At 42.3% G+C, this 11,533-nt stretch overlaps 1 protein-coding gene across 1 annotated transcript; it reads left to right on the forward strand.

Annotated features, from left to right (window-relative positions):
- Positions 1 to 1,720: 1,720 nt before the first annotated feature.
- Positions 1,721 to 11,505, forward strand: paxbp1 (PAX3 and PAX7 binding protein 1). Its single transcript, XM_035624983.2, has 18 exons — positions 1,721 to 2,160; positions 2,422 to 2,544; positions 2,928 to 3,119; positions 3,292 to 3,513; positions 3,604 to 3,704; positions 4,132 to 4,355; positions 4,644 to 4,833; positions 5,784 to 5,907; positions 6,559 to 6,661; positions 6,959 to 7,074; positions 7,180 to 7,379; positions 7,504 to 7,651; positions 7,771 to 7,892; positions 8,007 to 8,083; positions 8,176 to 8,242; positions 8,729 to 8,875; positions 10,015 to 10,169; positions 10,797 to 11,505. Exons 1-18 carry the CDS (start codon positions 1,851 to 1,853, stop codon positions 10,915 to 10,917), a joined length of 2,742 nt encoding a protein of 913 aa, XP_035480876.2. The 5' UTR covers positions 1,721 to 1,850; the 3' UTR covers positions 10,918 to 11,505.
- Positions 11,506 to 11,533: the final 28 nt, after the last annotated feature.

Consider the following 11,533-nt stretch of genomic DNA (forward strand, 5'->3'; position numbering starts at 1 on the left):
GACACACTGTAGCTTTAAGTTAAGACAATTGAAAGTGATAACTTTAATTTGACAAAACTTAATTCATGTGTATGTTACCACGTGTTCAAGTTGGTAAGCAATTTTTTTTTCAGTGAGAAAGACAGGCCCTCCTTATGCAATACGAAATATACTTCCAGAGAGTTCCCACTCACAAGTACATACAATACATTACTGTATTTGTTCTTTCCATTGACACTAATACTTAATTACAAGCATGTTTCGACTGCATTAAGAACATTTGTTGAATTAAATGAATTCAGAATTAAATGAATTCAACAAATTACTTGATTTATGATTTGTGATTTATGATATGTGATTCTGTAAAAAGAAAATGATCACTCAGTCAACCATACCACAGTAGTTTTTTCATTGCCATTAGATTCCAGGGTCGTTCTCATCGAATCACAATAGGATATGGATACATTTTCTGGTCTGTTAACGCTGCTCCTCAATAATGAAAGTGTATTGTAATAGGAGAAAAATGGCTCTGGGACTTTAAAGCTGGAATGCTGCCATTAATGGGAAGATATTTATCTCCAATTATCGCTTTAATGGCAAAGGGTCATCTTGACATTAATTAATCAAAACATATCACTCCGGCTTCATCAGTGGTGACACTTTAATTTCAGCAGTTATTATCACTACCACAGCGTCGACTGCACTGTGTCAAGTAATGGCTCTGTAATGACCCTCACTAACTGCAGCTCACATGTCTGGCATTTATTAAAGGAACTGAGCGTGCTGGAAGAGCAGAATACATATTATCTGTTCCTACTATTAGAGACATATGCTACATTTTCCATCACATGTTTAACAAGCGAGCCAGCGGGTGCAATTTCAAGAACGTGCATTTAGATCTTCCATGTTCTCCTGATTAAAGGAAAAAACGTGTCAAATTAGATCATTTTTGAGAGAAGCGACTTAGGGAGAAAGATATGAGATTATGTTTCTCTATTTTAATTTCTCTTTAAGTCAACAAGCCACTAACTGCTATACATACAGCATAACTCCTCTTGCACAAAAAAAGGCCTTATGACACCAGACCTTTCGATTTTGACTAGTTGCATGAAAAACACGGGTGTTACTCATAACAAAAGTCAAGGCCCCATCGTTTTCCCAGTAAGCCATGACAGTGTTTCCAGGACCCTAAAATTTGATGATTGACATGTACTTTTCCAACTGTAACATGTCTGAGTGTTGCGGACAATCAGACTGTTGTCTCGGCAGGACATGAATAATTTCTTTACTGAAGTCTCAGATGAAGTTAACATCATTCAGATAGATCTATAGAGAAGTAATACAAAGTTAATAGCACTGACCAATGCTCTCATGAGTGTAAATTACTTTCTTTCGCTTTAAGTAATGTGGTACATTTGTATTTATATATGAAACAAGAAACCAAATAATAAGCATAACTATGCAGAAAATGTGATTGGTGTATATGTACAATGGGCTTTGGAAAACGCCTAATAAACCGAAATATCTGTCAAACCAGATTTTTTTTCATTTGACCTCCTATTAAATATACGGAAATTAAAATTTAATAGTTTAACTAGATAAAGCAGATAGATTTAAATCCGTTTCTGCTGATATCTGCTGTTATTTACTTTCTAGTACTTGGGCATCGGTACCAGTTTTGACCGCTTGGGGGCAGTAGTGTGCTGGCGCCGCATGTGCTCAGCTTCCGATTTTGCTAACGAAGAAGAAAGGGAACTTCTGACAGAAAATGGCCGACTGGCGGTGTGTGTGCAATTTAATTTGGCTCCAACTTTAGTGTCACGGTGTTCAACAGATTGAACGCGTGCTTTTGTATTTAACGGGGGAGCATAATGTTTAAAAAGGCGAAACGAGCTAACTTTCGACGGAGGAATGAATCCGACGAGGACGAGCCGGAGGCGAGTCAGCGGCCCCCGCTGGCGCCGACGTCGTGCGGGCCCGTGGTGGAGGAAATCCCGTTCATGGAGAATCTCACCAGCGCCTTTACCCGCGCACCCGGCGCCTCGGACAACTTCAACAGCAACGGCTTTCTGGCAAACCTCAGCGGTGGTAGAGCCGCGAAGAAGGAAACTAAAGTCAAAGAGGCGATTGCGGTGCCCGGACCCACGAAAGCCAGTTTGCTGAGTTTCCACGATGACGAAGGTAACATGCTAAACCAATGCTAAGTCAGCTAGCTGGTTAATCTCGGCTGAACAGAACGTGTTGTCTTGACAGGCTTAAATTATAACTTTGTCTTTCTTGTTTCTGCCGAGGACACAGAAATCGTATTTACATTTGCATTAACCATCACACACACTTTCCCTGCCGCCGACTCCTTTGTATGAGCATCAACTTCACCTGGATGATGTGCGTGGTCGCCTGCAGCTCACCGCCTCTCGCTCTCGTGACTTGTTTTGTAAACAGAAGGATCCGAGGTGTTCAGAGTAAAGAAACCAAATCACAGCAAGAAGATCGTGAAACAGCTGAAGAAAGAGTACAAGGAGGATTTGGAGAAGTCTGGAAGTGTCAAACAGGAAAGCAAATCAGGTGAGATGGCGGACTCCACATGCCATACATTACCTTTAACACTAATACGAATACCTCCACCTACCCAGCTGACCATCAAGTAATGACCTAGGTCACCAGTTATCAGACTTTGCTAAAATTCTCTTAAAGAGTGACTGTGCAAAATATTCAATATCTTGACGGTGTCATATGTTGTTGTGCCACTCGATGGGGCTGAGTCTTTGCAGAAAGACTTTCACTTTAAAGTTAATGTGACTGTAGCAAGAAGATATGAATTATACACATTGTATTACTTGCATAACCATCTATAAGGAAGCTGGTACATCCAAAATGTTGATCAGCATTTTTGGTTGCATCTGTCATCCTTTTGACTCATGTGTTTCTGTCTGTATCCGTTTTCCTAGATGTATCACTGCAGCTTCCAGTTTCCATCAAAGAAGAAGTCACTAGCCAAGCATGCAGTGAGCAGGGTGAGGAAGAAATGGAGGTGGACAGTGCTGAGGAGCACGACGAAGAGGCAAGGGTTCAAACGGCCAAGAGCAACAGCAGCTGCGCAACTTTCAACACGCTCTCCTCCCTTGGCAGCCTGAGACCAGGTATCATACACACACTTTCAGAATTCTACTGCTTGTCCAGAAATGTCTGCGAGTTTGGTGTTCATAATGTGTTTTAGCTGTATTCTTCGTATAATAATATTGGCATAACCTGACACACATTTGGTATTTGTACACACAAGCACTCTGATCAAGACATGTTTCTCTACCCTAGGAGAGATCCCCGACGCAGCATTCATCCATGCTGCCAGAAAGCGGCGGCAACTGGCAAGAGAGCTGGGGGGTGAAACTCCATTGGTAGAGACGGAGGCTCCCAAGAAACGTCTGGTAGGGGAAGACCAAGATGCCAGTGACGATGAAGACGAGGAAGAGAAGAGGATCCGCTTCAGTGGAGTCAAGAACAAAAGCCAGAGACAAAAGATAGCTGAGGAGATAGGTACGGTGTGCTGACCACCCATTGATTTTATAGTGTTTGTTTGAAATCGGCTGTCCTTAAGACATGAACATCCTCTTCCCACATATACAGGTATCGAGGGTAGTGATGATGAGGCTCTGGATACAGGTCAGGATGAGGAGGTGAGCCGCTGGGAGCAGGAGCAGATTAGAAAAGGAATCAGCATACCCCAGGTAAGTTGTACGAAATCAACTTTAACAGCTGTAAAGTATTTTGCATTCCTGTAAAAACTCCTGACGATGGATGATATGTTTTTCTTAGGGATTTATGTCTGACGGATAATCCTTATTATGAGTTAGAGTTCTGACATGTTTAGTCAATCATACATTTGATTGACAGAAAATCAATTTTGACAACTGATAATTGTCAAGCATAAAACATTTGCTGCTTCTAGCTTATTAAAAGAGAGATTTGCTACTGTTTTCTTTTTTTATTTGATATGAATTAAATATTCGTTTGAAGCAATTTGAAGATGCTCACTATCAGTCCCATTTTTGGCATTTTGTAGACTAAAAGATTGATATAATAATTGATCTTGCAAATAGCAGATCTGTGAGTTGTATAGTGGTAAAAGGATTTTGTGTTGTTTCTAATGACTAGGTCCAGAGCAGCCAGCCTGAGGACAACACAGTCTACTACCAGAACAGCTACGAGAGCCAGCCCTATGGCTCATCCTACAGCATGCCGTTCACCTACAGCACCGTGGCCCCACAGACCAGCAAGCCGACCGGCCGAGCAAACAACGGCTCTGTTCACTACGGGGCCCCTGTTAGTGATCTAACCCCAGTATCCATTGATCTGGTAAAGAAACGCCTGCAGGATAGGTAGGTTCAGTGGAAGCGTGCAGCAACATCTATTATGAGTCTTCAGCTCAGCCGCTGCCATCTCTTTGTGCTGTGGTCCTGAAGCTGGCCAGAGAGGGACTGTGGTGGTCTGGAGGGGGGGGGTTACATTAGTCCCCCCAGATTGCGCATTACTTCAGCACATTGTCTCCTGTTAATTAATTCTCAAAATGTGTTCATTTGATGGGAGCATTTAAAACTCTGTGTTTAATCAACCTGGTCCGAGTCATCCTCTCTCACTCTCTTTCCCTGTACGTCATGTGTCTGTAGACTCGGCCAAATGAGTGTAGGCCACAACGCAAATTCCAGGCGCTCCAAAGAGATCGAAGACGACCTAGCTGCCTCCGAGAGCACCATACGGCAGCTGGAGGGCTCGTCCAATGTCAATGCAGAGCAATATAAATTCTTGCAAGAGATGCGAGGGTATGTTGGAGACTTGCTTGAGTGTTTCAGTGAAAAGGTAAGGGAGAATTTATCTGCTGTCTGATTAGCTGTTTTCTGTTTTGTGTCTGTGTGATCTCTGACCACTTGATGTGGATTTTAAAGAATGTCCTATGAAGAATGAATTGACAATCCTAAATGACTATTCTATTTTCTTGGTTGTTTTTGTTGCTTTTATCACCAGTTAACAGTGCTGACAAGCCTGTATCGCAAAAAAATATTAGTTTGGAGCACTGTACTTCACAGTTGCTTTATGTCAGCGACATCATTTTAATCATTGTTTTTGAATGGAAAACAATGATTGTGTTCAGTGTTTTATCCAGAATTAATATATGTTCGTCATTACTCGTACAGTTCGTAAACAAAGTCAGATGAGCTTGTGCAAGACAACCCAGTATACTGGTGTAGCTAAATATTTACATCAGTGAGTCCAGCTAAGTAAAACGTAGTCAAATAATGTCTCCAGCTCGTTTTCGTCTCCTGTAGCTGCTTACTAAACGCATGTCTAAACAGAGTAACTTCATTTTGATCCTGCAGCAGCAGAGCAGCAACTACATGGAACAGCCTGCCAGCTGCCAACATGTTTCCTCTACCACACTGTTTTAATTCTGTTAGGTGACAGACCATTGTCAGGGAAATGGAACACTAACCAACCATTATCAGCATGACTAGAACTGTATGTTGTCAGTGTTGGGTAAAAACATTTATACTCCAGTTTAGTGATTTTAATGCTTAAATTTCACATGGCTTTGAACTGGGTTTGGCTGCTCAAAAGCCCATAGTGCTCAAGCTTGACTAAATGGAAACAGACAGTTTTTTTTTTACAGAATCCTGATTTTCACCTGACACCAACAACATTCTGGTTCCAATATATTATATTGTCCATCATGCTTCAGCAAAACACCCCCTGTGACTCGGAGCCCCACTTTTCTTTGGGTCAGACGTCACAGAAGGCATCATATCTTTCAGGTGCCTGCTGTCCTGGAGCTGGAGGCTGCCATGCACCAGTTACTAAGGCAACGGGCCGCACGACTTGTCCAGAGAAGACAGGATGATATTAAAGATGAATCGGCGGAGTTTGCAAGCCTTTCAAGTCAGTCCATCTTGAAGGTTTTTATGATTTATTTGAACGGCCTCGTTAGTTCTCTGTATGTGAGTGTGTGTGTGTGTGTGTGTGTGACTGTGTATGTTTGTGTGTTATTCACCTTCCTGTTTCCCACCGCACCCGTTATGTTCCCCTCATTAGTGTGATTAAGGCTAATTGAGATGTGACCTTGAGTGAGTGAGCTTGTACTTAACATTGGAGATGTTTTATTGGAGGAGCTGTTTTGGCTCCTCTTTAATGGCCGAGTCTCACAGTCCGCTGGGTGCTTGTCTCTCAGCCAAGTGACCAGTCACTATGTAAAGATGACAAAAACGTTAGTGACATGTGGCCTGTCACTTTCACTGTAACATGTAGGAGGTTGCAGACAGGTAAGTGGCTAGAAAATGAATGATACCAAAGTGATTTGATGTTTTATTACTGGGGGAACCTAATAGATAAGGTGGTTAAGGTCAATGTTCGAACCCGATTGTTAAGTTTAAAATGGTCCTTTTGCCTATCTGATCTAATTTATTTAGAAACCTTTTGGATTATTCAGAATTCAAACACTCTTTATGTTGAGTGTCCTGAATAAGAAAATTGGGTCAATGGGTTCTCTCTGCTTTTTATGACCGGTTCTAAAATCGCCCCTGTCTCTTGCAGATAAAGCTGTCATGGCTCCTAATTTAGACTCATTCGGTCGAGACCGCGCAGCATACCAAGAGCACAGTCGTCAGAGGAGGATCGCAGAAAGAGAAGCACGACGGTACGAGGCTCATTTGTACTTAAAGACATGTTTCCAGGACTTTTTGTGACCGCTCTGGGCTAAAGTTACAAGCTCTATGGTCTCGGTAGACCGTGTTTTTCTGCTTATGTCACCACAAAATGCCAAAAACTTGCTCAGGACCTTATCTTTCTGTCCGTTATTCATGATTATACATCCTTGATTATAGTACAGTTTGGTAAGTGTAGACTTGCCATGCAAAGGCTGATTACTAGTAATGAAAATTAGAATGACCTGCCTTTTGTTTTTAATCGTCTGCCTTTGCTTGTTGGCTTGCAGAACTCGGCGGCGACAAGCTCGAGAGCAGAATGGAAAGAGGGCTGAACACAAGGAAGGCTTATCATCTGATGATGAGGAAACGTCTACTGACATCACCAGCTTCAACATGGAGAAAGGTTCGTCATTAAATGGCTTCAGAAATTACAGTATCGACCATATTGAAGGAAAATTGGCAGATATTCTGTGACTTATGCCTAATCAAAGCCGTTCATCTCATCTAGATCGTATCAACAGGGACTGCAAGAAAGTATTTGAGGACGTGGTGGAGGACTTTCATTCTCTCGACTTCATCAAATCTCATTTTGAAGTGTGGAGGAGAAATTATGCCGACTGCTATAGAGATGCTTACATCGGCCTCTGTCTGCCCAAACTCTTCAACCCTTTAGTCCGCCTGCAGCTGATCACATGGAACCCACTTGAGGTAAGAGAACTCCTTCATGTTGGCATACTGCACGTTCAAGTACGACACTTGTGCTTGTTTCCAAGGTAACATTTTCCTTTGAAATGGTTGGGGCAAATTCTGGAATCTTATTTTTTTTTTGCAGGCGCCATGTGCAAACTTTGAGTACATGCTCTGGTTTGAGTCACTGTTGTTTTATGGCTTCGAGGAGCATGGCACGTTGCAGAGAGGAGATGGAGATATCAGTTTGCTACCTGCTATCGTGGAGAAGGTCATCCTCTCCAAACTGACAGGTAATAGGACTCGCACCACAGCATCTAGCGTGCTATGAAAGATTACCTTGGCATATAACAGTGCAGGTAAAAGATAAGTCATGTGTATTTATGTTTTTTTTTCTGTGTTTGTGTGTCAGTGTTGACAGAGCAAGTGTGGGACCCGCTGTCAAGCAGTCAAACAGCCAGGCTAGTGGGCTTCGTTCGCAGACTTATGAAAGGCTACCCTACTGTGCTGCACGGGGAGAATCGATACACGGAGGTACTGACCACTCTTTAACTGCCCACGTACACACGATGTACTTCATCTGTAAAATTACAGACCATTGTGGCTTGTGGTAGAATTACCGTCATCATGATTTCTTTTCTCTATCAGGAGCTTTTGAAATCTATTGTCCTAAGGACCCGGCGGACTCTGGATGAAGATGTATTCCTTCCACTCTACCCCAAAAAGTATGTTCCACAATTGTTAACATTGCAGGTAGTCCAGTTTGTATCATCTTAATCTCAACGATGACTAATTAATGGTTTTTGCTTCTATTCAGTGTATTGGAGAACAAGAATAGCGGCCCCTATTTATTCTACCAGCGGCAGTTTTGGTCGTGTGTGAAGGTATGTGCCCACTTACCGTTTTCTTCTGATTTTCATCTGATTAATAGATTAAGAGAGGATACCAATAAGATTCACAGGGTGGCATATTGAGGTGCAGGCCCACGTCTGTTGACGGAATATCTGTTGAGAGATAAACACTCCAGAGAGATATTGGGATTTACTGTGACAATATAAAAGTCACTTGCTGCGAGGGAATGTACAGCAAGAGCCAGGCTGCTACACGCAGAGAAATCTAACGTCAAAGATTTCAGTAAGCGATCCACAGATACTGAACCGACACGTCTTTCCCTATAAAATGTTGGTGTAATCTGTAACACCGGTGATGTCATGGGTTTAGTACCCAGTGGGAAAATTCTCAGAACCACACGGTACTCATAATCTGATTAGTAGAGAAACTACTGAGTGCAATATTTACAGCTGTGCCAGCCATGTTGGATATTGACTTTGCATTGCTGTTGTGTTCCTCCCGTTTCCACTTTTCTACAGCTGCTGGGCAACATCCTGCAGTGGGAAGGTATCTTGTCCACTTCCTGTCTGAAGGACCTGGCCCTGGATAGCACACTCAACAGATACATCCTCTCCGCCCTGCAGACCACTGACACAGCAGAGGACAATGTCCAGAAGTGCCAGAAGGTTGGAGACGCTCACCATTTTCTTTTATGAGATAAATAAGTTTCTGTTGCCACAACAGAACTCATAGATCTTAAGACCAAAGACAAACACGTTGCAGTTACTGCTGCCTGTTTCCACACACTTTAAAAGAAGTCAACGTATACAAGTGTTTCTTCATAAACCTAATATACTTGCATGTGAGTGACATCAAATACTCATGTTTCAGTCTATGCAGGATTTTCTTCTTTTTTTGCCTTGCGTAACAGACCACGTGGCCATGACACATTCATTATCAGGTCTCCACCTTCTATTTACATATTTACAACAAATATGAATACAATACATTTTGTTCTGCAAAGAAATCCGGGCACAGAGAGAACATCTAACCTGACACTGGGTTCTCTTTTGCAAGCTGTTTTGACTTCGTGGTCTACTGCGTTACGTAGTGCTAGAAAATGAAAACATTATTTTTTCAGCAATCATACAGTTTCTGTACACAATCCCTTTACTACGTCTCAGGCCCGGAGGGTGAATATTGGGGGAGACTTCTTGTTTTATTACAATCTGAAATGTCGCAGACGACGCAGATGGAACTAATGACCTTTTATTTAATAAAGAAGTCCACGCTGTCGACACATTTTCGAGTACATGACGAACAGTCTACGGTTTCATTTAAAGTTAGTTCGAAATTAGTTTTCATGATGCATTTTTACATCCAGAGATGAAGCCTTCTGATATTTCAAGGTACACACCGTCAGTGGTGCAGTGGACGGTACAACTATATGAGGGCTCTCTTCCCAAGATGTTCACAGGTTTAGTCTGAGATAACAGAAAGGTCTGATTTGAAATAGAACATAATTTTCGCGTATTTTTGTATGTTTCAAAAAGGATTTCCGAGACATCGTACAGTATTCAATAGTACATGATGTGCCTTCCATATGTAAATGTTTAGCTACTTGTGCAATGGAAACTGATTGGATCTCACAGTTTGTTGAAAATGTGTTTTGTATTTTATGATAAAAATCCTTTCAGGCCAGGTCGATGTGTGCGACTGCTCTCCACTTATTTGTAACATACACACCTTCTCTGCTGGTCGACTTGACTCGCTAAACGGGCTGTTAGCATTTAACTCTTCCTTGTACCTCTTGTACCTCTTTCAGGTCGTGGAGTGTTTGCCAGTGCATTGGTTCTCCGGGCTGAAGGGCCAGCAGACGTTGCCTCAGTTGGAGCCTTTCTGTCGCTACCTCACCCACCTGGCAAACTCGTTACAGCGCAGCACCGTAGGCGGCTCCGATGTGGAACGGCGCACTGCCAAGTAAGAGGCGACACTCTGTTCTGTATATATACAACTTTAGAGGGATTGTCAGTTTGAGGATGTTGGATTAGTCTATGGCTCCATATGCTGGAATACTATTTTAAGTACATGAAATGGGATGAAGAATTCTGTAATAACAATTTACTTCAATGACTCCCTTGAACAGTGCCTTTTAAAGCTGCTTTCAGACAAGTGCAGACATTTTCCAGAACTTTTCCTGATAACCCCCTAGTATTTCTGGAAAATATCAGAGTTAGTCCATGTGAGAATATAGCAGGAAAAACACTGGAAAAATTCACAGCGAGTGAGTGGCTTGGGTTAGTGGGTGGGTGTTGAATGTACACAAAAACACTGCTTTCCGCAGCAGAGTTATTATCATGTCCCGCTTCCTGCTGCTCTACCCAGACTCCACACAATGTACCGAAAATGTTCCTGCTGTCCTGAACACATCTGTCTGACTCGGACAATCTCCGCTGCGTTCGTTTGAACGGCCAACTCCAGAAAATGTCCCAACCCAGTTTTCCGGACATTTTCCAGTGTTGCTGTCTGAAAGCAGCTTAAGTTGTGGTTGCAATGCTTTGGGTTTGTGTTCACACTGTTCATAGTATAACTCCTATCTGCCAACAGGGAGCAGGTCAAAGAATCAGTGAAGATGTTGGGCCACATGAACGCCCTGGACCACATCCTCACTGTGGCAGCAGAGCATGGCATCAAAGACATCAAACCACTTTTGGAAGCCATGTCATAGAAGAAATGCTACTAGAAACTGTTGTGTTCAGCCCAGTTGAAGCCACAGCGTTACTGGGTTGAATTCCTGGGAAAAAAGGTGATTGACTTAACAGAGTAAAAGAATAAAAGGAAAACTTGTAGATATTGTGAATATTGTACAGAAAGGTGTCCACACACACACACACCTAACAACACTGATGCTGAAATGAAGCCTTGTATTTTCAGCTCAAACAGTACTACATGCTGGCAATGTTTTAAATGCATAATTTATTAGGAGTAAACTTTGATAGGGATTACTCACTTCTCAATTGACATCGTATTCATCCCGGATATCTGTAAAAAACTGCCACGCCACCTTCTCCTCACATACTCTTCTTTTTCGTATGTGCCAAAAAACAACCTTGTAAGCGTTAGAAATAACAGTGACGACCAACGTGTCACTTTTTCTTCAGCCCCCACTAAATCCTGCAGCACACACACACACACACACACACACACACACACGGCCCTGATGACCACACCAGAGCTGAGAGCTTTGTGATGAGATTTGTAAGACTTCTGTTTTAGTATTCTGTTTGCCTGTGAATAAAAAAGATAATTTGAAAAATTGTTGTTGTGTTCTTTGTTTACACTTC

This window comes from Scophthalmus maximus, chromosome 2, assembly GCF_022379125.1.
Source record: "Scophthalmus maximus strain ysfricsl-2021 chromosome 2, ASM2237912v1, whole genome shotgun sequence".
Lineage (NCBI taxonomy): Eukaryota > Metazoa > Chordata > Actinopteri > Pleuronectiformes > Scophthalmidae > Scophthalmus > Scophthalmus maximus.